General features: G+C 45.4%; 2 protein-coding genes and 1 long non-coding RNA gene across 4 annotated transcripts; all 3 read right to left on the minus strand.

Annotated features, from left to right (window-relative positions):
• Positions 1-301: 301 nt before the first annotated feature.
• LOC116375804 (uncharacterized) lies at positions 302-2,385 on the minus strand. Its single transcript, XR_004211175.1, has 2 exons — positions 1,334-2,385; positions 302-1,030 (listed from the first exon to the last, which is right to left on the minus strand). It is a non-coding gene; the product is annotated as an uncharacterized LOC116375804 (long non-coding RNA).
• A 3,856-nt stretch (positions 2,386-6,241) lies between these two features.
• Positions 6,242-17,510, minus strand: LOC109876031 (dnaJ homolog subfamily A member 3, mitochondrial). Of its 2 annotated transcripts, XM_031833330.1 has the most exons (12): positions 17,264-17,510; positions 16,673-16,812; positions 16,365-16,448; positions 15,898-16,113; positions 14,716-14,868; positions 12,847-12,994; positions 12,638-12,702; positions 12,358-12,486; positions 9,933-10,048; positions 8,520-8,617; positions 8,131-8,272; positions 6,242-6,982 (listed from the first exon to the last, which is right to left on the minus strand). In XM_031833330.1, the coding sequence occupies exons 1-11, from the start codon at positions 17,466-17,468 to the stop codon at positions 8,145-8,147; spliced, it is 1,482 nt and encodes a 493-aa protein (XP_031689190.1). In that variant the 5' UTR covers positions 17,469-17,510; the 3' UTR covers positions 6,242-6,982; positions 8,131-8,144. The 2 variants fall into 2 exon arrangements, with proteins under 2 accessions (XP_031689190.1, XP_031689193.1); XM_031833333.1 differs by lacking the exon at positions 8,131-8,272.
• Positions 17,511-17,859: 349 nt separating this feature from the next.
• Positions 17,860-20,167, minus strand: LOC116375805 (GTPase IMAP family member 4-like). The gene is made up of 3 exons (XM_031833337.1): positions 20,038-20,167; positions 19,588-19,772; positions 17,860-19,185 (listed from the first exon to the last, which is right to left on the minus strand). Exons 1-3 carry the CDS (start codon positions 20,051-20,053, stop codon positions 18,226-18,228), a joined length of 1,161 nt encoding a protein of 386 aa, XP_031689197.1. The 5' UTR covers positions 20,054-20,167; the 3' UTR covers positions 17,860-18,225.
• Positions 20,168-26,870: the final 6,703 nt, after the last annotated feature.

Raw genomic sequence — 26,870 nt, forward strand, 5'->3', positions numbered from 1 at the left:
TGTGCCACTCGGAAGGCCCTATTCTAGACTTCTTGTCTTATTACAGACTTATTGTTTTATTGTAGACTTCTTGTCTTACTGCAGACTTATTGTCTTATTCTAGACGTATTGTCTTATTCTGGACATATTGTCTTATTCTGGACATATTGTCTGATGTATTTGTCACTTAGTCACTTATTTTCACTTTCATGGCAATTAAGATGTTATACAATGTAACTACACACCATGTGAAAATAGTATCAAAATGAAGTAATCTGCAATGGGTTGATTCTTCATTCACACATGATTGAAAAGGCAGTAATAACAGAGTATTGTTTTTACTATAATATTTAAATGTATTTAAACCTAGGTAAGTCTTGCAGAGCTGTTGTCCCTTACACATACAACAACACCACAATGACAATACAACTAAATGCATCGGCCTTTATCAGACCACAACATGATGCAAATGGCTGTGTTCTAGACACCCTAATACTGTGCAGATTATAGGATCGTTATATCATATAAACGTGGTTCCTGAGGTGTTGGACGCTGTATTCCCAAAGCGTCTCAGAGTAGGAAGGCTGATTTGGGAACAGTTTTGCATTTTAGATGAGCACTCCTACTGTTAGAAGCTTTATGAATACAGGCCCTGAGCGTCTGTGCAGAATGTTGGTGTCTGGAACACACTCATTGCTCGCTCATGTTCTCTCTTCTCCTTGCCACTAATCTTCTCGTCTTCCCTTCCTTGCCAAGCATGCAGATACTGGCTGGCGTCCACACTGATTCCCCTCCAGTTATTACAAGTCCTTAGTGTCCCACACCAACACCTGTCTCTTTGGGGACTGAACAGTGTCCGTGTGTGGCTTGACTCCTTGATGGGCCATTCCCTGAATATAGATGTCCTCTCCTCACATCCAAACACCTCTCTCTCTCAATTTCTCCTCCCTTTCTTTCTCTCTCTATCCAGGCGTTTGGTGTGGGAGGGTAGTGAGAGGGACGGAGCACCAGTCGCTTTCCTTCTCCCATTATTGTCCTGTTGATCTCTTATCTGGGGAGAGGAAATGGAAAAATAGGGGTCAGACAAACTCTTCATGAAGTGACTATTTTGGTCAGGGTTAATGGGAGCGGTGGGAGACAGGTGTGAGGCTGGTTCTATGGAATAGGCCTAAGGAGAATAATTAGGAAGAGGTACAGTATATTTAGTTATACATATTATCTACAATAGAACAGCCACACCGCTGCTTGGAGGAATGATATGATAGAGTGTATGTGTGTGTGTTATGAATGTATATGATTGCTCATGTTAAAATGAGACAAATACATTACAGATCTAATGTCAAGGGGTCCTAACTGAGACGTGACTATCAGCTAAAGATGTTCTTGATTTTGGAAAGGTAGCCCTCCTCTTCTTCATCTTTCTTGTTCTCCGGGCCCTCCTCTGTGCAGTCTTGACCACTCCTGCCTCCACCTGGACAAAAACAGGTACTCCAGTCCTGTGTCATGTTTGCGTGCACCTGTGGACAACATTCATAACATCCCCCAATTCTTAGATAAACACCTCTCTCTAATAGACTAGGGGCAATTTACTAGAAACCACAGCTACAGCAGGAGAAAGTAGGAGGAAGGGCAGGGCTGAGGCAGGGATAGGAATGGCTTTAGTAGGAAGGTAACTGTAGTGATATGAAATGCTGCAGTTACCAGTTGAGCCACTTGATGGTGCTGTGGTTACACTAGTCATCCTACTTGAGTACAGCAACAGTTTGTTACTAGTGTTGTTGGGTGAGCGCATGCCTGCCTGTACCAACAAGCTGCAGTTTCAAAGCAACGACTTGAGTAATTCCACTCAACACTCCTGGTTTATCACAGTAACAAAGTTAATGACCCAGGTCGACTAGAGTCAACCCAGGCTGCGATTGAGAGGCTGTATGGGAGAATGGGAACTGTTCATTGACGTCCACACATAGGGTGAAGAAAGAAAAACACATTCTCTCCCAGTGTGAATGATCTATAACCAGATCTTCACGCTAAACATCTACCCATTTTACCAATCAAATACCCAGCAACCCCCCTGATAGGAACCACAGCCCTCTTCTCCTAACACTGACTGTAAAACCTACCTGACAACAATGACTGACTAATCAAAATGAAAGAATAATTAGTGCAACTCCTGCAGGCTATGGTGTGAAAAACATCTTTATTTGATTACTTATCGTTAATGCCTACTATGGTGTGCTTTGGTAAGCTTAACAATTCACAACCACAAGCTTTTTTCCCCACTCCTATCGATAAAACATACAAGAGTGTTTCTGTCCGTGAAGTTTACATTGCATTCTGTCATTACTAAACGTGTAATGTGATATATTTTCATATTTAAAAAAAATATGAAAATATAATATAAAAACGAGTTGGGTTTTTACCAAAAAGTTATATTTTGGTTTCATCTGACCATATGACATTCTCCCAATCTTCTTCTGGATCATCCAAATGCTCTCTAGCAAACTTCAGACGGGCCTAGACATGTACTGGCTTAAGCAAGGGGACACGTCTGGCACTGCAGGATTTGAGTCCCTGGCGGCGTAGTGTGTTACTGATGGTAGGCTTTGTTACTTTGGTCCCAGCTCTCTACAGGTCATTCACTAGGTCCCCCGTGTGGTTCTGGGATTTTTGCTCACCGTTCTTGTTATAATTTTGACCCCATGGGGTGAGATCTTGCGTGGAGCCCCAGATCGAGGAAGATTATCAGTGGTCTTGTATGTCTTCCATTTCCTAATAATTGCTCCCATAGTTGATTTCTTCAAACCAAGCTGCTTACCTATTGCAGATTCAGTCTTCCCAGCCTCGTGCAGCCCTACAATTTTGTTTCTGGTGTCCTTTGGCAGCTCTTTGGTCTTGGCCATAGTGGAGTTTGGAGTATGACTGTTTGAGGTTGTGGACAGGTGTCTTTTATACTGATAACAAGTTCTAACAGGTGCCATTAATACAGGTAACGAGTGGAGGACAGAGGAGCCTCTTAAAGAAGAAGTTACAGGTCTGTGAGAGCCAGAAATCTTGCTTGTTTGTAGGTGACCAAATACTTATTTTCCACCATAATTTGCAAATAAATTCATAAAAAAAATCCTACAATGTGATTTTCTGGATTTTTCCCCCCATTTTGTCTGTCATAGTTGAAGTGTACCTATGATGAAAATTACAGGCTTCATCTTTTTAAGTGGGAGAACTTGCACAATTGGTGGCTGACTAAATACCTTTTTGTGCCACTGTAGATTAATGTCTAATTCAACATGAGACGGAGCTTGTTGAGGCTACTAACTTGGCTGTGTAGCAAATAGGCTCAACTGTGATAAATAGATACTAGTGCATAGGCCTACTACAGACATTCCCTAGGATCCATAAAGTTACTTTTCTTAACCTATTTTTGCACCAGTTCTGTCACACCAATTTGGGTGTCAAAAGTACAGTTAGTAAAGTATTTGACTTGTATCACATTCATGTTTCCTCTTGATGGTCCCACTAGCGCTGGGAGCAGTAGGTCATCCTACTAACAGGACAAACCAAAGGAGTCGCAGTATCGTATTGGATCCCCCTTACAGTAAGAACACGTGATGTCATATTACAAGTGTATCTTGTCCACAGCTGACTACTTCGGTGTACATGTGGCCAATCATGACTGAATTACTGTACACACAGAATTGCTCATTCATCTGTAACACTAATCCTCTATAAACTGCAAAGATGCTACTACATAAAATAACAAAGGAGATTAATCATCACAGCTACATTGCACTCAATTTTGCTTCTACCTTTTGTCACAGTGAGTTGGGAGCAGACTGAGATCAGTCAGTGATGAACCTGGGGGGCCCCTCGGCACCGTGATGCAGTGGAGGGCGACGCTGACAGCGTCGATGACTATCAACTTTAATGTGTTGTTCTACATTGGATACACAATGTATTTAAGAAAATGAGAGGGGGAGAGGAGATGAGAAGCTAGAGAATGTATTGATTTGGAGCCCTGCTCCGCTGTAGTGTGATTCGCTAAGATCAAATAATGGAAAAAGTCATGAAGAAAACAAAAACATGCACAGTATATTGCAATGCACCGGCTGTCTGGAACCAACTGGACCCTGATGAGCTTCTACCCCCAAACCAGAAGACTGCTAAATAGTTAAGACTATATGCACTAACTATTTTGACTCTACCCTCACACTGACACCGCAACACGTGTGTGTGTGTGATATATATATTACTCATTGTGTATTTATTCCTTGTGTTACTATTTTTCTATGATGTTTTATCCTTTACGCTGTTGGGGTGGACCTGTAAGCATTTCACTGTGTCTACACCTGTTGTTTATGAAGTATGCGACAAATCTAATTGGATTTGAATGGAAGGAGATCGAGAGGAGATTGAGGTTCAGAGAACAGCGAGGCAGACTGGTAAACAATGTGAGGGGAAAACAACAGTAAAGGGAATGATGAGGGACAAGAGAGTGACAGATCACATGGAGAAACCAACATTGTTATTTTTGTGCATATAGATTGATGTGGCGTTATTGTATATTGTATATATTTTTGTAGTAGATATACACTGCTCAAAAAAAATAAAGGGAACACTTAAACAACACAATGTAACTCCAAGTCAATCACACTTCTGTGAAATCAAACTGTCCACTTAGGAAGCAACACTGATTGACAATAGATTTCACATGCTGTTGTGCAAATGGAATAGACAACAGGTGGAAATTATAGGAAATTAGCAAGACACCCCCAATAAAGGAGTGGTTCTGCAGGTGGTGACCACAGACCACTTCTCAGTTCCTATGCTTCCTGGCTGATGTTTTGGTAACTTTTGACTGCTGGCAGTGCTTTCACTCTAGTGGTAGCATGAGACGGAGTCTACAACCCACACAAGTGGCTCAGGTAGTGCAGCTCATCCAGGATGGCACATCAATGCGAGCTGTGGCAAGAAGGTTTGCTGTGTCTGTCAGCGTAGTTTCCAGAGCATGGATGCGCTACCAGGAGACAGGCCAGTACATCAGGAGACGTGGAGGAGGCCGTAGGAGGGCAACAACCCAGAAGCAGGACCGCTACCTCCGCCTTTGTGCAAGGAGGAGCAGGAGGAGCACTGCCAGAGCCATGCAAAATGACCTCCAGCAGGCCACAAATGTGCATGTGTCTGCTCAAACGGTCAGAAACAGACTCAATGAAGGTGGTATGAGGGCCCGACATCCACAGGTGGGGGTTGTGCTTACAGCCCAACACCGTGCAGGACGTTTGGCATTTGCCAGAGAACACCAAGATTGGCAAATTCGCCACTGGCGCCCTGTGCTCTTCACAGATGAAAGCAGGTTCACACTGAGCACATGTGACAGACGTGACAGTCTGGAGACGCCGTGGAGAACGTTCTGCTGCCTGCAACATCCTCCAGCATGACCGGTTTGTTGGTGGGTCAGTCATCGTGTGGGGTGGCATTTCTTTGGGGGGCCGCACAGCCCTCCATGTGCTCGCCAGAGGTAGTCTGACTGCCATTAGGTACCGAGATGAGATCCTCAGACCCCTTGTGAGACCATATGCTGGTGCGGTTGGCCCTGGGTTCCTCCTAATGCAAGACAATGCTAGACCTCATGTGGATGGAATGTGTCATCAGTTCCTGCAAGAGGAAGGCATTGATGCTATGGACTGGCCCGCCCGTTCCCCAGACCTGAATCCAATTGAGCACATCTGGGACATCATGTCTCGCTCCATCCACCAACGCCACACCAGACTGTCCAGGAGTTGGCAGATGCTTTAGTCCAGGTCTGGGAGGAGATCCCTCAGGAGACCATCCGCCACCTCATCAGGAGCATGCCCAGGCATTGTAGTTAGGTCATATAGGCACGTGGAGGCCACACACACTACTGAGCCTCATTTTGACTTGTTTTAAGGACATTACATCAAAGTTGGATCAGCCTGTAGTGTGGTTTTCCACTTTTAATTTTGAGTGTGACTCCATTGATAATGTGTGATTTTGTTGTCAGCACATTCAACTATGTAAAGAAAAAAGTATTTAATAAGAATATTTCATTCATTCAGATCTAGGATGTGTTATTTTAGTGTTCCCTTTATTTTGAGCAGTGTAGTATATCTACTACTTTGTTACTATGTTTTCCGATTGCTGCCAAATAACTAAACACGGTCCACCTCCACCTCTACTGTACTCCAGAAGGGTTTACAGATGCACTGATACAACTACGATTATCAACTACATTTACCACAATTAAACATTTTTATGTATGATGAAGTTGTATTTTATTATCAAAGCCTTGCACAGCTGTTGTCCCTTACACATACAACACCACAATGACAATACAACTAAATGCATCAGCCTTTATCAGACCACAACATGATGCCAATGGGTGTGTTCTAGACACATTCTGCACAGATTATACAAACACTCTCTTATGGACGTGGTTCCTGAGACACTTCTCCAGACCAGCCAGTGTAAGATCAGGGCCCGTATTCATAAAGCGTCTCATAGTAGGAATGCTGATCTGGGATCAGTTTGGCCTCCGATAAAAATGAATGGACAACGGGGAACTGATCCTAGATCAGCACTCCTACTCTGTATACAGGTCCTGATCATCTGTGCAGAATTTGTGTATCTGAAACACACTCAGTGTGAAAAGCTTTCTCAAATTATTGTCTTTGCTTCTTCTCCTCGCTTCTCTTTGCAAATCTTCTCCTGTACTCCTTGCTGACGTCCATTTTGAATCCCCTCCAGGTAAAACACGTTTTTAGTTCCTCAACACCTGTGTCATTTGGGACTGAACAGTGTGGCAGGGCTTGGCTTTCTTGGTGGCCCGTTCTGTGTCTAAATGGATGATCTTACAACAAATCCAAACCCCTCAATTTCTCTACCTCCCTCTTTTTCTCCCTCTATCCAGGCGTTAGGTGAGGGAGGGTAGTGAGCGGGACGGAGTGCCAGTCGCTTACCTTCTCCCATTATTGTCCTGTTGATCTCTTACCTGGGGAGAGGAAATGGGGGGGAACGAGGTCAGACAAATGCTTCCAAAAGTGACTATATTAGTCAGGGTTAGTGGGAGACATCTACAGGTGTGAGGCTGGTTCTATAGAACAGGCCTAAGCAGAGGAATGAGCAGCAGGTATATCTAGACCTATATACTATCTACTATAGGACAGACCTAAGCAGAGGAATGAGCAGCAGGTATATCTAGACCTATATACTATCTACTATAGGACAGACCTAAGCAGAGGAATGAGCAGCAGGTATATCTAGACCTATATACTATCTACTATAGGACAGACCTAAGCAGAGGAATGAGCAGCAGGTATATCTAGACCTATATACTATCTACTATAGGACAGACCTAAGCAGAGGAATGAGCAGCAGGTATATCTAGACCTATATACTATCTACTATAGGACAGACCTAAGCAGAGGAATGAGCAGCAGGTATATCTAGACCTATATACTATCTACTATAGGACAGACCTAAGCAGAGGAATGAGCAGCAGGTATATCTAGACCTATATACTAACTACTATAGGACAGACCTAAGCAGAGGAATGAGCAGCAGGTATATCTAGACCTATATACTATCTACTATAGGACAGACCTAAGCAGAGGAATGAGCAGCAGGTATATCTAGACCTATATACTATCTACTATAGGACAGACCTAAGCAGAGGAATGAGCAGCAGGTATATCTAGACCTATATACTATCTACTATAGGACAGCCACAATGCAGGTTGGAGGAGTGATCTGTTAGAGTGTGTGTATATTCTGACATTTTGCAGATTTAAAGCTAATTGTCTTGCAATCCTATTAATTTTGCCATGTCTATTGTATATTATTATATGTGATGTATACCCGTGGCCTCCCTGACGACCCCTAGAGAGTGCCCACCCCACAGTTTGGGAACCACTCTACTATAGGAACCACTCTACTATAGGAACCACTCTACTATAGGAACCACTCTACTATAGGAACCACTCTACTATAGGAACCACTCTACTATAGGAACCACTCTACTATAGGACAGCTACACCACAGGTTGGAGAAATGTATATGTTAGTGTGTGTGTATTCTGAAGGTATAGTATTCATGCTAGTCAGACTAACACACATTACACAGCTAGTGTTTAGGGTGTACCTGAGGTGTGGCTGTCAGCTAAACATTTTCTTTATTTTGGAAAGGATGCCGCCCTCCTCTTCTTCTTCTTTCTTCTTCTCCTGCCCCTCTGTTCTGCCCTGTCCTGCCCCAGACTCAGAGCTCTGACCACTCCTGCCCCCACCTTGACAAAAACAGGTACTACATGCATCAGCCCAAATACGACCCATGTTTGCATGTTTTAACACGTGTGTGCTTGGCGTGCGTTTGAGATGTTTGAATCCTTATTTGCTGTAATGTGATTTGTAGATGAAGTAAAGCATTTTAAAATGTGTGTGTGTTGATAGGGGACAGGCTAGCAGTGGCAGGAGAAGACAAGGTGATCTGGATGTGGAACGATATAGTATAATTCCCAGGTATAAACAACCTACCTGTGGTAGCAGCAGTGACTCCGTTGACAGTCCCCTCCACGTCAGTCTCCTCCTCTGCATAACTCAGCAGCAGGGAGCGCTGTCGCCGGGTTAACTTCCTACAGTGGTAGAAGACCAGAGGGATGGTTAATAACACACTATTCTAACCGTGAAGCGCTGTCCACGGGTTAACTTCCTACTGTGGTAGAAGACCAGAGGGATGGTTAATAACACACTATTCTAACCGTGAAGCGCTTTCCACAGGTTAACTTCCTACAGTGGTAGAAGACCAGAGGGATGGTTAATAACACACTATTCTAACCGTGAAGCGCTGTCGCCGGGTTAACTTCCTACAGTGGTAGAAGACCAGAGGGAGGGTTAATAACACACTATTCTAACCGTGAAGCGCTGTCGAGGGGTTAACTTCCTACAGTGGTAGAAGACCAGAGGGAGGGTTAATAACACACTATTCTAACCGTGAAGCGCTGTCCACGGGTTAACTTCCTACAGTGGTAGAAGACCAGAGGGAGGGTTAATAACACACTATTCTAACCGTGAAGCGCTGTCCACGGGTTAACTTCCTACAGTGGTAGAAGACCAGAGGGAGGGTTAATAACACACTATTCTAACCGTGAAGCGCTGTTGAGGGGTTAACTTCCTACAGTGGTAGAAGACCAGAGGGAGGGTTAATAACACACTATTCTAACCGTGAAGCGCTGTCCACGGGTTAACTTCCTACAGTGGTAGAAGACCAGAGGGATGGTTAATAACACACTATTCTAACCGTGAAGCGCTGTCGAGGGGTTAACTTCCTACAGTGGTAGAAGACCAGAGGGAGGGTTAATAACACACTATTCTAACCGTGAAGCGCTGTCCACGGGTTAACTTCCTACAGTGGTAGAAGACCAGAGGGAGGGTTAATAACACACTATTCTAACCGTGAAGCGCTGTCGAGGGGTTAACTTCCTACAGTGGTAGAAGACCAGAGGGATGGTTAATAACACACTATTCTAACCGTGAAGCGCTGTCCACGGGTTAACTTCCTACAGTGGTAGAAGACCAGAGGGAGGGTTAATAACACACTATTCTAACCGTGAAAAGGGGAAAGCAGCAGTCTCACAAAACCATGCTAGATAGACAACAGGCAGAGTAATGTGAATGGGTCTGTGTCAACGTCAGACTCTCCACCAGATGGCGCCGACAGACACGTCACACTGTTTCTAGTTCCTATGGGATTATGTGTGTATTATGTGTTTCATATTGTATTGTTAGGTATTACTGCACCGTTGGAGCTAGAAACACAAGCATTTTGCTTCTCTTTCGATAACATCTGTAAATCTGTGTATGTGACCAATAAAACTAGATTTGATTTGTGTGTGTTTCTGGGAGTGTGTGTCCCCGCACATGTCTGTGTGTGTGTTCTTTCTCTCTTACTTAGGTACTCTGATCTTGATGTGAACGTAGTGATCTCCATAACTATAGCTGTTCATCCTCTGGATCCCCTTTCCCTGAAGACGGATCTTCTGGTCGGCCTGGCAACCTGGAGGGATCTACAAAACAGAGGGCAGTGGTTCGGTCAATCCAGTCTCTTTTCACATCTGCCAGTGTGTCTAGCGACAAGCCAAGTAGACCCTTCAGCTTGGACAAGCACGACTAAGGTCAGTATAACGTGCATCTAATGTCCTATATCCAGATGGTTGTCAGATTGACTAGGTCAGTGTAATGTATCTAATGTCATATCCAGATGGTTGTCAGATTGACTAGGTCAGTGTAATGTATCTAATGTCCTATCCAGATGGTTGTCAGATTGAAAGGTGTGGTAATGAAATACATACTGAACAAAATGACACCCAAACATTGAAATACTTCATGTAGATAAACTCAACAGTCAGTTCCTTTTCACATGGATGCCTATAATGTATAGTCCCTGTGACCGGGCAGAAAACAACTTATTTCTCTCTCCTTCCATCCCTCCTGCCCCCTTTTCCCTCCCTCGCACCTGTATACACTCACCTCGTACCGGGTCAGACCCCCCTTTTCCCTCCCTCGCACCTGTATATGCTCACCTTGTACCGGGTCAGACCCCCCTTTTCCCTCCCTCGCACCTGTATACACTCACCTCGTACCGGGTCAGACCCCCTTTTCCCTCCCTCGCACCTGTATACACTCACCTCGTACCGGGTCAGACCCCCTTTTCCCTCCCTCGCACCTGTATACACTCACCTCGTACCGGGTCAGACCCCCTTTTCCCTCCCTCGCACCTGTATACACTCACCTCGTACCGGGTCAGACCCCCTTTTCCCTCCCTCGCACCTGTATACACTCACCTCGTACCGGGTCAGACCCCCTTTTCCCTCCCTCGCACCTGTATACACTCACCTCGTACCGGGTCAGACCCCCCTTTTCCCTCCCTCGCACCTGTATACACTCACCTCGTTCCCGGGTCAGACCCCCCTTTTCCCTCCCTCGCACCTGTATACACTCACCTCGTACCAGGTCAGATCCCCCTTTTGCCTCCAGAACAGCCTGAATTCTTTGGGGTATTCTACAATGTGTCAGAAACATTCCACAAGGATGTTGGTCCATGCTGACGCGATGGCATTATGCAGATACTGCAGATTGGACTGGTGGCACATTCATGCTGCAAACATCTCGTTCCAACTCATCTCAAAGATGCTCTGTAGGGTTGAGGTCTGGGGACTGTCCAGGCCACTCAACTAAACTGAACTCGCTGTCATGTTCCAGGTGATGTTTTTCCACTCCTCAAGTGCCCAGTGTTCACATGCCCACAGGAGCTGCTTTTCCTGTTTTTTAGTTGATAGGAGTGGAACCTGGTGTGGTCGTCTGCTGCAATAGCCTATCAGTGACAAGGATCGACGATTTGTGCGTTCAAGATGCCGTTCTGCGCCGTTATTTGTATGTTTGTGGCACACCTGATAGCGTGCACAATTCTTGCTATTCTCCTTTCGACCTCTCTCATCAACGAGCTGTTTCAGCCGACTAGACTGCAGCTGACTGGATGTTTTTTGTTTGTCGCACCGTTGTGCGTGAAAAGCCCAGGAGGGCGGACGTTTCTGAGACACTGGATCCGGTGCGCCTGGCACCGCCGATCATACCACACTCAAAGTCCCTTAGGTCACTCCTTTTTACCCAGTCTAACGTTTAATCCAACAGACAATTAATGCCTTGATGCCCTTCTGCCTGCTTTATATAAGAAGCCACGGCCACGTGACTCACTGTTTGTAGGAGCGATTCAGTTTGGTGAACAGTGTGGTGTACCTACAAACTGGTATGTGAGTGTGTGTAGAGTCCCTGTGCCCGGGCAGAGCCCCCCAGTATAGCCTGGCCTACAGAGATCTAACTCTTTCTCCTCGTTCCTCTCACCTGTATATCTATGGTGTTGTAGAGTCCCTGTGCCCAGGCAGAGCCCCCCAGAATAGCCTGGCCTACAGAGATCTAACTCTTTCTCCTCGTTCCTCTCACCTGTATATCTATGGTGTTGTAGAGTCCCTGTGCCCGAGCAGAGCCCCCCAGTATAGCCTGGCCTACAGAGATCTAACTCTTTCTCCCCGTTCCTCTCACCTGTATATCTATGGTGTTGTAGAGTCCCTGTGCCCAGGCAGAGCCCCCCAGTATAGCCTGGCCTACAGAGATCTAACTCTTTCTCCCAGTTCCTCTCACCTGTATATCTATGGTGTTGTAGAGTCCCTGTGCCCGGGCAGAGCCCCCCAGTATAGCCTGGCCTACAGAGATCTAACTCTTTCTCCCACCTGTATATCTATGGTGTTGTAGAGTCCCTGTGCCCGAGCAGAGCCCCCCAGTATAGCCTGGCCTACAGAGATCTAACTCTTTCTCCCACCTGTATATCTATGGTGTTGTAGAGTCCCTGTGCTCTAGCAGAGCCCCCCAGAATAGCCTGGGCTACAGAGATGTGGACATCAGAGTGGATGTTGATCCCATCACGTCTGAACACTGGACTCCTCTGGACCTGGAGAGAAGAAGGAGATACCGGACCATCAGAACCATCACAAATATAACAGTGTCATAATAAGTGTCTCACAAATGAGAAAAATACAATTGTTTCCCCAATGTTTTTAATATTGGATAGGGTAAACTAGCTAAATGCTGTCCATACTTACTCTAAATGTGATGTGGATTTCCTTCTTCCCCACTGGCATTCGTACAGTCTGTCCATTGTCTACTCCTGCAAGACAACAGTATAAAACAACATCAGTCCATGTCTGAAGTCAATCTGCATTTTCATCGAATCATTGTCTCCTCGTATCCTGGCCCAACCAGAGACACACACAGTCAGTCAGTGTCTCTCTCTCACACCCCTCTCTCTCACCTGCGGGTACAGGCACGGTGACGGTCTGTCTCTGTTTGGTCTGCCCCGAGCCGCGACACATCACGCAGGGCGTGGTCACGATGGAGCCCCGCCCACCACAGCGTCGACACGTAGAGCGCATCATGAAGAGACCGTTGTTTATAGACTCCTACAGGGGGCAGCACAGAGACCAACATTAAGATGATCAGACATTTTTAACATGGCTATAACTACACTGTAATGATAATAAAATGTGCCTTACGTTATGGGAGTGCGGATCAAAAAAGTTAAGCCCTGAAGTAAATGGAGTAGATAGTGAATTTAGAATGGCTACTGCCTCCCTGAGATGTTTTATAAAAGGGATACGGTCATGGTGGAGACAACCATGTAAAACATCAGGGCCTGTACTCAAAGTAGCAGTTCTGATCTAGGATCAGTTTCGCCTTTTAAATCATAATAAATCATTGTGTAACGCTTTGGGAATTACAGGCCCTGGTCCCTGACGGCGACAGTAGGTTGACACCACTCACCATGCCGGTGCCGTTACAGTAGTGACAGTAGGTTGACACCACTCACCATGCCGGTGCCGTTACAGCAGTGACAGTAGGTTGACACCACTCACCATGCCGTTACAGCAGTGACAGTAGGTTGACACCACTCACCATGCCGGTGCCGTTACAGCAGTGACAGTAGGTTGACACCACTCACCATGCCGTTACAGCTGTGACAGTAGGTTGACACCACTCACCATGCCGGTGCCGTTACAGTAGTGACAGTAGGTTGACACCACTCACCATGCCGTTACAGTAGTGACAGTAGGTTGACACCACTCACCATGGCGTTACAGTAGTGACAGTAGGTTGACACCACTCACCATGCCGTTACAGCAGTGACAGTAGGTTGACACCACTCACCATGCCGGTGCCGTTACAGTAGTGACAGTAGGTTGACACCACTCACCATGCCGGTGCCTTTACAGTAGTGACAGTAGGTTGACACCACTCACCATGCCGGTGCCGTTACAGTAGTGACAGTAGGTTGACACCACTCACCATGCCGGTGCCTTTACAGTAGTGACAGTAGGTTGACACCACTCACCATGCCGTTACAGCAGTGACAGTAGGTTGACACCACTCACCATGCCGTTACAGCAGTGACAGTAGGTTGACACCACTCACCATGCCGTTACAGCAGTGACAGTAGGTTGACAACACTCACCATGCCGGTGCCGTTACAGTAGTGACAGTAGGTTGACACCACTCACCATGCCGTTACAGCAGTGACAGTAGGTTGACACCACTCACCATGCCGGTGCCATTACAGTAGTGACAGTAGGTTGACACCACTCACCATGCCGTTACAGTAGTGACAGTAGGTTGACACCACTCACCATGCCGTTACAGTAGTGACAGTAGGTTGACACCACTCACCATGCCGGTGCCGTTACAGTAGTGACAGTAGGTTGACACCACTCACCATGCCGGTGCCTTTACAGTAGTGACAGTAGGTTGACACCACTCACCATGCCGGTGCCGTTACAGTAGTGACAGTAGGTTGACACCACTCACCATGCCGGTGCCTTTACAGTAGTGACAGTAGGTTGACACCACTCACCATGCCGGTGCCGTTACAGTAGTGACAGTAGGTTGACACCACTCACCATGCCGGTGCCTTTACAGTAGTGACAGTAGGTTGACACCACTCACCATGCCGGTGCCGTTACAGTAGTGACAGTAGGTTGACACCACTCACCATGCCGGTGCCGTTACAGAAGTGACAGTAGGTTGACACCACTCACCATGCCGGTGCCTTTACAGTAGTGACAGTAGGTTGACACCACTCACCATGCCGGTGCCGTTACAGTAGTGACAGTAGGTTGACACCACTCACCATGCCGGTGCCGTTACAGTAGTGACAGTGCTGGACCTTGGTTCCTGGCTCGCTACCTTTACCATCACATCTCTGACAGGCACCGTCCAGGTTCACTGTCATCTCCTTGTTCACTCCCTTAGCTGCCTGGGTGAACGTCAGCTCCATCACAAACTGAGAGAGAGGGGGAGGGAACAGAGAGACAGGAAAGGGGAGAGAGAGGGAGGGAACAGAGAGACAGGAAAGGGGAGAGAGAGGGAGGGAACAGAGAGACAGGAAAGGGGAGAGAGAGGGAGGGAACAGAGAGACATGAAAGGGGAGAGAGAGGGAGGGAACAGAGAGACAGGAAAGGGGAGAGAGAGGGAGGGAACAGAGAGACAGGAAAGGGGAGAGAGAGGGAGGGAACAGAGAGACAGGAAAGGGGAGAGAGAGGGAGGGAACAGAGAGACAGGAAGGGGAGAGAGGGAGGGAACAGAGAGACAGGAAAGGGGAGAGAGAGGGAGGGAACAGAGAGACAGGAAAGGGGAGAGAGAGGGAGGGAACAGAGAGACAGGAAAGGGGAGAGAGAGGGAGGGAACAGAGAGACAGGAAAGGGGAGAGAGAGGGAGGGAACAGAGAGACAGGAAAGGGGAGAGAGAGGGAGGGAACAGAGAGACAGGAAAGGGGAGAGAGAGGGAGGGAACAGAGAGACAGGAAAGGGGAGAGAGAGGGAGGGAACAGAGAGACAGGAAAGGGGAGAGAGAGGGAGGGAACAGAGAGACAGGAAAGGGGAGAGAGAGGGAGGGAACAGAGAGACAGGAAAGGGGAGAGAGAGGGAGGGAACAGAGAGACAGGAAAGGGGAGAGAGAGGGAGGGAACAGAGAGACAGGAAAGGGGAGAGAGAGGGAGGGAACAGAGAGACAGGAAAGGAGAGAGAGGGAGGGAACAGAGAGACAGGAAAGGGGAGAGAGAGCAAAGGGTATGGAGGTATAGTTGGAGAAATGGAGGAAGGTAATAAGGTGTGAGAGCGAGGGAGAAAGAGTTACAGATTAAACCATATGGCTGAATATGAATAACTGAGCAGAGGCTCTAAACATTCACATGAAATCATGGAACGTTGCTGTTAATTACAACTTGTACATTCTACCAATTCTATTTCTATACCGAATCATGAAACTTGTTATAACCGGGTTATTAATCTGTTATAAGATGTTATAACCACACCTCTGGCCTCTGTTCAAACATGCTGTTGAAGTCTCCGAAACCCTGCGCTCCTGTGAACTCCCCGAAGATCTTCCTGAACATTTCCTCTGGGTCGACGCTGGCCCCCCCGGCCCTCCAGTACTGCTGTCCCCCCGCCCCCCCTCCCGCCTGGCTGGGGTCGAAGCCTGCCGCCCCGTACGTGTCATACTGCTTCCTCTTGACCTCGTCACTCAGCACCTTGGGGGAACAGCATCAGGAACAATATCCTAGTCATTGCTAAGGGGTTGTATGTCACTGTCAATCTACAGATAATATAGAAGAGACTAGAAGTTGCTCAAATAGGTACAGATCTAGGGTCAGCTCCTCATCAGATCCTATGCCTGGCTTGGCAGAGCATTTTGATATATTGGAAATGTAATTATTGGCCAGTCAAAAACATGCAGGACTTGAATTTGTAGAATTAGGCCAGGGACCAATTGAATGCCGACCTCGTAGGCTTCTGCCAGCTTGGCAAACTTCTCCTTGGCCTGAGGGTCATCCTGGTTGGTGTCTGGGTGGTACTTCTTAGCCATCTGGAATAGGATAGACCAATGGTATTATATAGCCTACACAGCTGATTTCACTGGACAAGGCCGGCCATGTACTATTTCAATGTTTACAAATGAAGTTTGAATCAATGTTCATGAACATTCTAGAACTCCATAATGACAACAGTCTAGGCCTATATTTCTGCAACAACAACCCGCACAGCAACAGAGCTACAGGTGCAAGCTCTCCTAATAGACAACCCTCTCACCTGATAGTAGGCTTTCTTGATCTCTTTCTGAGTGGCTGTGCGAGGCACCCCCAGAACATCATACAAGTCCTGTTTGTTAGCTGAGGAGCAGCTGGTGTGGAAGGAGTGACTACTGCTGACAACATGGTGGGACCTCAGTCCTGTGGAGAGAAGGAGATATGAGCTGCGTCAAAGACGCATTACTTCTGTCCTTGTATTGAAGCAGAGCATTCTGGGTAATGGTGTTTGGCATGTCTGTGTTAGACATTGCTAACTAGCTCGACAAATAATGAGAATAATGCATTTCGAAGTGTACTGTACTAGCTAGCTAGCTGTACGGACTAGCTAGTTAGTAGTTAACTACCAGTGCAGACACTGTAGATTGTGTCATGTACATATTGTGCTTGAGGACAGTTAACGTTACATCATGCACGTCCAGCTACTGCACATTGTTGTTGCAGCTGTACCGACCAAGTGTCTAATGTCTGATCGCGACATGAAAACACAAAAACGACATTTACAGAATGATTGACAAAACACATATCTTTCTATAGCAACAAACTACTACCTAGGTTTACTGACACGAACTCCAGACAGTCCTTCCTCTCTCACCTGTGAGTCTCAATGTCACTGCATTTTCAGGTCTCAAACAGCCAAAGTCGCCCCCTATCCTGCACTGTTGTATCCCCAAGATCGCCGTGGCACAGGTTTCTCCATGTCTAGCCGAGGCAAGCAGCGACCAAGCCCGACGGTGGCCAGAAGACAGTCCTACAGAGTTGAGTAAACGTGCATTGCAGATAGCCACTAAGGACGCCATCTTTGCATCGCTACAGAGGCCGGCGGTGCACTGCGCATGTGCGGGATATAGGATATATATTGGACACCGCATCTCAGTGCAAGAGGCGTCACTGCAGTACCTGGTTTGATCAAGGCTGCATCACTTCCGGTCGTGTAGGCCGTCATTGTAAATAAGAATTTGTTCTTAATAACTGACTTGCCTAGTTAAATAACGGTAAAATAAAAGCTATAAAGGTACAGGTCAGAGGGGCAAGGCAAGCACTGAGATACAATGTTTTATTTCTCTGATTATTTGCATCTTTCTAAGTGATTATGGAGCTGCAGTATTGTTTTGTTATTATTTGGATTCATCTTTATTGAATTCAAGTTCAGCATGGTAAGCATATGATTAATGCATGAATGATACGTGGTAAAGTTATTTGTTTATTCTCTAGTCCTATGATGAATTAGTAACACATATTTAACAGTTAATCATGCAACAACCTGACACACAATATCATCAACATTCATTGATTTGTTTAAAATGCATCATAGAATGTCATCCATAAAAAATAATGTATTAAATTAATGTAGCCAATAGCTAGAATCTATAGATAATTTCCAGCACCCTTTTAATCACATGTTCCTTTCCTCCAAGCTCCTCTCCTCTTTTTCCTGATATTCCCGATATTCCCCAACTTCTGCATCATTCCTTTAAACTGTTGACCCATGTCAAACCCTCCCTCTGTGCTTCCCTCTGGAATCTCTCTCTCCTTCATCCCCCTTTCCTGCCCCCTTCACAAACTCCTTCCCTCCCTTCTCTTTCCTGCCCCCTTCACAAACTCCTTCCCTCCCTTCTCTTTCCTGTCCCCTTCACAAACTCCTTCCTTCTCTTTCCTGTTCCCTCTCTTCTCTGTCTTTTTCATGTTGTTTTTCAGTCTTTCTAGCTGTTCCCTGAAGTTCTGAAGCTCCCACTCTTCTTCTCCCTTCTCCCGACACATCTGTCTATGCTTGTGTTTCTGATTGGTAACCATTTCATCCACCATCCTCCCCAACTCCTCCCTAAACCTCTGCACGCCCTCTCTGCTCTTATGGTCCTCCTCGACTGCTCTCACTCTTTTTAGGGCAAGCTTGTCAACTAACCTGTCCAACTCATATATAAAGCTCAGTGCCTCTACCTCCATGCCACTGTCTCTTTCTTTCTCCATCTGCTTCAACAAGAGCTCATCTTGAAGCCTCGCTAGCTTCTCTCTGAAGATCCTGTGTTCCAAATTCTCCACATTCACTTGCATTCTCTCCCTTTCATTGATCCTTTCCTTAAGTCTGATAAAGCCATCCAATAGGCCCTTAAGCTGCTCCCTAAACTCCACCAATAGCGGTTGAGCTTCTTGGTGCATCTCCACGGTGTAGCAGGGGTCTGTTCCCTGATCCAAAATGGAGTCGACCTTTCCCAGTAACCCTGTGACTTCCAGCTCTTCACCAATGCTCTTTGGGCAGACGTGAAAACGTCCCCTGCACTCCTCAACCAGCCTCTGGGCCTCTCTCTCCTTCAGTAGATCCTCAAGACTATCCTTCTGCTCCAGCTCGTAGGTAAAGAGGACCTGAGTGAAGCCATGGGCCTTCTCTCCGAACATCCTTCGGATGCATTGAGCCCCTCTTCTCTCCTGCTCTGTGAGACGACCCAACGGCGCCACCAGGAGAAAAGAGTGGATCCCCTTGGAACACTCAGACAGGGACAGACACTCCATAGCCCAGTCCTGTAGATAAGTTGTCACAATTTATTTGAAGTGCCTTTCACAGTGGGTAAATCTCAATTATATTTCCTTTATTCCTCACGTCCTCCCTCCTTGTCTCCTTCTCAAAGCAGATTGGAGCAGAAGATCTGGTGTTCCCCCAATGTATTTTCAGAATGAGGCAAGGGGATGTGACAGGTGGAATCAAGGATGTACAATTGAGATTCACCCAGTCTCAACACACTACAGAGAAAAACATAAATAAGAACAAGAAACAACAACAGAGAAATCCAAAACAGACAAACAGCAGACACAAAAACATGGGTCCTTGCTATCTGGGATCCTTGGGACGTGTGTCAAGGCAGACACAAGCACAGCATGACAAGGCAGACACAAGCACAGCAGACTATGCCACACCACACTCACCTGTAGCGCCCCCTGGCTCTGGGTGGTGGTTACTGCACCAGGCATGTTTACCACAGAGAGGGGGCGTCCTGAGATGGTGCCTGTAGTAACCCAGAGTCTGGTGGTCCCCAGGGGCTTCTCTTCGCCTCCTTCCAGGGCAGCCCATGATATAGCCCCAGGGTTGCCGATGACAACCAATGTGCGTTCTGGACACAAAAGAGGGAAGGATTTAGTGCTATTAAGGATGGAATATTCTACAAGTTGTCTGCCAGGGGTAATCTGAACACTGTTTAGACTTGACTTTTACACATTAAGAAAATAAAGCAAACATTATAATGGGTGTCAGCTTGTGTACGATACATTGTCAACATAAGTCTGAGCCAAGGCAAGAGCCGTTTTGACTAGGCTAGTAATCGTGTGTATCTTATATCTTTATATTTAGAGCTAAATAATATACAGAACTAAACTCACCAGATGGGTTTTTCATATTGAATCAACCAAACCACATTCACTTCAAATGCCCCTTCAACTACCTTTTACCAGCAGTTCTCAAGTACTGACAGGTTTTTGACGTCTCGCCTAGGAATCTGTACTTTGTACAATGGCAGTAATATAAAACATGAATAGCAGTAATATAAAACGAATGTTTTGAATAAATCTGGCCAATGAATGACTTGGGGCAATAAACAGCCAAAGGCATAAATGAGTAAACCTTTAGGTAAAATATGTTCAGATGTGATTAAAGCAAACAGGTTGACTATAGCTGTTTGGTGAGAAAGATATGCAATTTGATACTTTCAATGAAACCAAAGGTCTTGGACATGAAGCTTAATGCTGTTTGGATATTGAGCTTTAAGAGGAAGCTGGTTATGGTAACAAGCGGATCAGTTAAAAAATGGTCTTACTATAGTATCTAAACCAAAGAGTCCTTTCTGGGCATGGTGGCTCTAGTCCAGGCTGGTGGGAGGAGCTATAGGAGGACAGGCTCATGTAATGTCTGGAATGGAATAAATAGAACTGTATAGAACAGATCAAGCATATGGAAACCACATGTTTGACCAAGTTCCCTTTTCTACATTCCGGCCATTACATTGAGAGTGTCCTCCTATAGCTCCTCCCACCAGCCTCCCACCAGCTATCCAGAGGTGTAAATTATTGAAGTAAAAATACTTTAAAGTACTACTTAAGTTTTTTTTGGGGGGGGTATCTTTACTTTACTATTTATATTTTACTTTTTACTTTTACTTCACTACAAAGAGTGTACTTTTTACTCCATACATTTTCCCTGACAGCCAAAAGTACTCGTTGCATGCTTAACAGCACAGGAAAATTGTCTGATTCATGCACTTATCAAGAAAATATGCCTGGTCATCTAAGGAATTTAAAATGATTTATACTTTAACTTTTGATACTTAAGTATATTTTAGCAACATATTTAAAACTAAATACTTTGAGACTTTTACTCAAGTAGTATTTTACTGGGTGACTTTAATTTTTATTTGAGTCATTTACAACAGGTACAACAGAGCCCTTAACCAACAACACATTTTTAAGAAAATACCTCAAAAAAAGCAAGAGATAAGAATAACAAATAATTAAAGAGCAGCAGTAAATAACAATAGCGGGGTTATATACAGGGGGTACCGGTACAGTCAATGTGCGGAGGCACTGGTGTTGAGATAATTGAGGTAATATGTACATGTAGGTAGAGTTATTAAAGTGACTATGATAGATAATAACAGAGAGTAGCAGCAGCAGCCTGTTGTATTCGGCACATGGTACAAATACAATTTGAGAAACTTTTTCACCACTGCTCTAAATTTACTGAATGCTCTTCCTTGTTTTCAACTCACTGTCACCTCCCATTCCAACCACTAGATGGCGATACTTTGCCACAAATAATCCATCCCATTCAAAACCAATGCTATTGACAATGACCTAAAATAACGCAGATCCATGTGACAATGCTGCAGACGTTTTCCCACAACCTGTAAAATGATCCTGCCAATAACAGACAACCTTGACGTGAAGCAGCCTCACATCAAAACTCAAGATGGTGGCCCGTCACCATGGCAACCATCACATTTAATCCACTCTAATCTCACCATGGATTTGACTGCACGGAATGGACATAAGGCCAGTGAAGGGGTGAGGGGTCAAAGGTCAACAAAAGAAGACACAGATAGATAATAGGTCAGTGATATCTGCAATCCTTGGGATGGCCGTACCCCATTGAAATTGATATTTAAATGGTTAGGTAAGGGTTAAGGGTTAAGGTTAGGGTAAAGGTAGGGGTTAAGGTTTAGGGTAGGGACGTCTCAAGGATCGTGGATAGCACTCACCACAGATAATAGGGGGAAAATTAAATTGTCCCATCTGCAGTGAGAGGTCAAGATCAGGTCAGACTGTGTTTTGTGTAGTTGTAAGATGGACCACTACTGAGCAGACGGACCAGTCAAGTTTGATATTGACATGATATTGATAAGGACTGAAAGGTGCTAGGTTTGGGTTGGGCTGTCTCCTGAAAAGAGAAGAAGACTATTCACTCATTGTTTGAGTTCTGGTAGCAAATGTGTGTAATTACATTTTTTATATGATATTATTGAAATACCTTTATTCTGTGGAGGTTTGTTGGGTGTGCATTGCATAGAGATCTTTTTACACAGTGTTATTTTGAACAATCAGCTTGGGCTGTCTTCTCCTATTCACTAACACGACCAGTAAAGTGCTGCGCATTGGCATGAGAAGTAGCAAGTAGGACTCTGAAAGGGATTTCAGAGGAATATATGTCACTATCATGTCAGTGAAAGAGAGAGGTTGTTGAGTAGATGTCACTTGTGACGTGACAAGAGATGAAAGAAAGTTAAACTTCCTTTCTTTCTTTTTTCTCCCTCGCTTCCCTCCCTTTCTCTCTCTCTCTCTCCCTCTGCCATTCCCCTCCATCTCCAAGGCAACCTGCTAAATAGCATCCCAGCTGGGCCTGTCTTGGTGGAATGCATTTTTCAGGAGACGTCTGACATTGGCCACGGACTACTGTAAATATCACACTGAACAACAGGCACAGATTGAGCAACTCTTTAACTCTATCCTCACCATGTTGTGTCTTCAATGCTACAACCAGCAGAATGTTTGGCTGTGTTTAACTCTATCCTCACCATGTTGTGTCTTTAATGCTACAACCAGCAGAATGTTTGGCTGTGTTTAACTCTATCCTCACCATGTTGTGTCTTTAATGCTACAACCAGCAGAATGTTTGGCTGTGTTTAACTCTATCCTCACCATGTTGTGTCTTTAATGCTACAACCAGCAGAATGTTTGGCTGTGTTTAACTCTATCCTCACCATGTTGTGTCTTCAATGCTACAACCAGCAGAATGTTTGGCTGTGTTTAACTCTATCCTCACCATGTTGTGTCTTCAATGCAATCTATAAGATATAGTGTATTATCTGTTAGGTTGGAATCAGGGTGTTTCTCTCACCAAACCTGGTACTTCTGGATGTAGGCCCATAACTGGTTCTGTTTGGGAAACTGTTGAGAATGTTCAACTGTTGTGGGTAAATGCATGGGGTCAAGGGTTTGGGAATTGGGACGTGTCAGTTGAGCTGGGGGCTGGGCCGGCTGGGTTGCCACTCACTCTGATCCATATTCTCCCCATCCCTCCGCTCTCCACCCGTCATTAGCCTACACCCCGCTGTGATGTCATAAAGATCAAAGCGTCGGCGGGGAGGGTTCAGCCCTAAACGTTCCATCAACCCTGTAGTTGACTGTTGCTTGTAATGACCGTGTTTGGGGTAATGAATGACGGCAGTAAACGGCCATACATCATTCTCTCTGTGACAGAGGGCAGCCCAGCTATCCATAACCTCAGGGCCTAAGCTACATGGGAAAACACTGGTGACCCAGACTACTCTATGCAGCCTAAATGAAGGGTGATACTGTAACATGTGTGAGCAAACGGATCGAAACAGGGTGGGACCTATCTGATTTTTTCCCAATAGAAACTCTCGTTTTCATTGCAAAACGTTTTCTGTTAATGAACCTTATGGTACAGTTAGCTATGGTGAGCACTAATGAATATACCCCTAACAAGGAAAAACTCTGGGCCTTGGTTGTAGCGTAACTCAGAGTTTTCTTTCTGGTCAGATCTCATGGTCAACTTCAGGCCTCAGAAGGCTTAGTTCTTAAAGGTTGAGGCTTTTATGTGAACTGAACAAGGACACCTTGGCTGGACCTTCATAATAGCATGGCAGCTCTATTAAATCATAGAGGCACTTACATAGAGAGTTTCAAGTGTGTACAGATGTAGGATCTTCATTTGATCACCTTGTTGCAGAATAACTTTCTTGCAATGCAGGAAATGTAAAACTTGTACTGTGTTTGAGGTTTAAAAAGGCTTTGGAAGTTTGTCATTTCTACTTTGTAATTTCGGATTTGATTTTCTCTTACAGAAAATGTATCACACCTACAAAAATGTCCATCAATTCTAATAACATTTCCTGTTGCTGCAGGATTATTTTATGGGTGTAGCAAACTGGCTCAATTGAAGATCCTAAATCTGTAATGGATTTACTCCTTTCCAGCCCTCTACCTTTCTCCCTCTCTAACTTATAGTAAACATCTTCATTCCCCAAAACATTCAGATCTCTACAGACCTCCACCTTTCTCCCTCTCTAACTTACGGTAAACATCTTCATTCCCCAAAACATTCAGATCTCTACAGACCTCCACCTTTCTCCCTCTCTAACTTATAGTAAACATCTTCATTCCCCAAAACATTCAGATCTCTACAGACCTCCACCTTTCTCCCTCTCTAACTTACGGTAAACATCTTCATTCACCAAAACATTCAGATCTCTACAGACCTCCACAGACATACAAACATCTCTTTAGCCACATGTTCCTCCTTGAATCCCAGCCATAGAAATACAATTACTAGAACAGCCATTCCCATTCAATGCAATGGGTCTGCAATGGATGGACTTGTATTTCTATGGTTCCAGCCATAGTTCTCTATCAACCCCACAGCTGTACAGACTTTGTGCTGTGAGTGAACAGAACTAAACATTGTTAGACAGCCAGAGAGGCAGAAGCAGTGAGAGTTCATCTCCACAACAGCCCTATCATCTCCATAACAGAACACAGTGTGTAGTGTCAGTGTGTGTGTGTGTGTGTGTGTGTGTGTGTGTGTGTGTGTGTGTGACGCCTCCCCCTCTTCACACTGCTGATAGTTTCTGTTGGATACTAAGGCTTTGCCCTCGGGCTACCCGGACGTGTGTGTGTGTGTGTGTGTGTGTGTGTGTGTGTGTGTGTGTGTGTGTGTGTGTGTGTGTGTGTGTGTGTGTGTGTGTGTGTGTGTGTGTGTGTGTGTGTGTGTGTGTGTGTGTGTGTGTGTGTGTGTGTGTGACGCCTCCCCCTCTTCACACTGCTGATGGATACTAGGCTTTGCCCTCAGGCTACCCGGACAGCTGTGTGTGTGTGGCAGTAGTACAGTATTGAATGGGATAAACTGTGTTGCATGGTTGGGGGTGTGTTGGCTGACTGCTTGAATTCCTTTTCATGCCATTGATACACTATATAGGTAGATTTCTGAATCTAAAATACAGTGTATGGTATGTATGCTGTGTTAAAGACAAGTGCAAGCATGAAGAGTGGGAGAGTTGCTGTACATTACTGTAAGTCAACTTCTCTTCTTGTCCTTTCTCTCAACCCCCTCTCTCTCTCTTTCTCTCTCTCTCATCCCTCTCTTCTCTGCTGTTTTTATGACCTTAAAAGGTCAGGGTGCCTGTGGCGGAGGGGGGGCGGGGGGAGAAGGGACAGAAGAGAACAGATATCAGGGGACAAACCTCTTCCACCACTCCGGGAGGGAGGGGGGAGGGGGAGGGAGGGAGGTATTAGTAGAGAATGGGGGGATGAGAGTGGAGAAGTGGAGTGGAAACTCCTCCAATCTCTCCTGTTGTCCCTCCTGTCCTCCAATAACAGCAGCAGGAGGGAGGGATGAGGTGTGTGTGTGTGAATAAGGGAGAGTTTTAAATTCTGTCTTGTAATCCTCAAACAACAGAGGAGAGAGAGATTACAGGACATGATAGAAACCTCTGTATTTGTAGTTCTCACCCAAACATGCCTGTTCTCCAGAATCAGTGTCCTCTCCTCTCTCTCACAGCAGCTCAACCCCACCACTGTCACCACAACACAGTGGCTGATGTACTATAGAGAACCCTCAGCCCCACCACAACACAGTGACTTCCCCACAGATAGTCTCTCATGACAGACAGTAGTAACCATTGTGCGGGAGATTCACCATATAGAGATTACCCTATGGACCCAGCTCTCCTTCTCATCTTCCTCTTCTTTATCTTCATCGTTACATCCTCATCTCTCACTCCTCTTATTCCTCCTCCTCTCTCCTCTTCCCTCTCCTCGTCCTTCACTCCTTCACTAGAATATTATAGTTCTGGGACTGACTGAGACATTATATTCAAACCGATGTGGGTGGCACATTGCTTGATTAGTCTAATACTAATGTACTGTAATCTCTATTGTTAACTTCATCCCTCTGTTATGTTGGCTTTTCCATTCCCTCGCTCTCTTTATTTTCATCCCACTGTAGTTCAAAAACACAATAAGAAAGAAAATGGCGTCATCTGTTGAATCGTAATGTGGAAACAGAATATCGTGGAACTCTAGAGTGTGAAAACAAACATTACATTGAAAGGGTCTCGAACAGGGGTTTCTGGATGTTTTCATTTCAATTAACTGGGCCATTTGAATAATGGACTTGAATGTGGCTAGTGTGGTGTGTTTGTGGTTGACCGTAGCTAGGCTAATGGTTGGACTGGAAGCCTTAGGGCCTTTTTTAGCCTATAGCAATGACACTCCCTGACTCCTTGTGTATGCTTTGACAGCTCAATCATACTCCCATTCTCCTTTAATTACACAAGCCTTGTGTGTATTGATACAACTCGGGCCTGGATTCAATCAGATCGAGCATTAGCCAGCACTAACCAGCGTTGGCCGACAACGTAGCAGATGTTTTGGAGGTGTTGGAGAGGTAACTGCAGTATGAGTTGACATATCGGTGTTGGAGGTGTAACTGCAGTATGAGCTGACATATCGGTGTTGGAGAGATAACTGCAGTATGAGCTGACATATCGGTGTTGGAGAGATAACTGCAGTATGAGCTGACATATCGGTGTTGGAGAGGTAACTGCAGTATGAGCTGACATATCAGTGTTGGAGAGGTAACTGCAGTATGAGCTGACATATCGGTGTTGGAGAGGTAACTGCAGTATGAGCTGACATATCGG

The sequence above is a fragment of the Oncorhynchus kisutch genome, linkage group LG1, assembly GCF_002021735.2.
Source record: "Oncorhynchus kisutch isolate 150728-3 linkage group LG1, Okis_V2, whole genome shotgun sequence".
Lineage (NCBI taxonomy): Eukaryota > Metazoa > Chordata > Actinopteri > Salmoniformes > Salmonidae > Oncorhynchus > Oncorhynchus kisutch.

Bases quoted from the DNA above. Each gene is read 5' to 3' on its own strand.
- LOC109876031 (XM_031833330.1), bottom strand. From the start codon at position 17,468: ATGGCGTCCTTAGTGGCTATCTGCAATGCACGTTTACTCAACTCTGTA. The intron at 16,449-16,672 runs GTGAGAGGGTTG...ATCCTATTCCAG, and splicing joins TCAAGAAAGCCTACTATCAG to ATGGCTAAGAAGTACCACCC. The intron at 12,703-12,846 runs GTGAGAGAGAGG...GTTGTCTTGCAG, and splicing joins CACCGTGCCTGTACCCGCAG to GAGTAGACAATGGACAGACT.
- LOC116375805 (XM_031833337.1), bottom strand. The intron at 19,186-19,587 runs GTGAGTGTGGTG...ACTTATCTACAG, and splicing joins AGAGCCAGGGGGCGCTACAG to GACTGGGCTATGGAGTGTCT.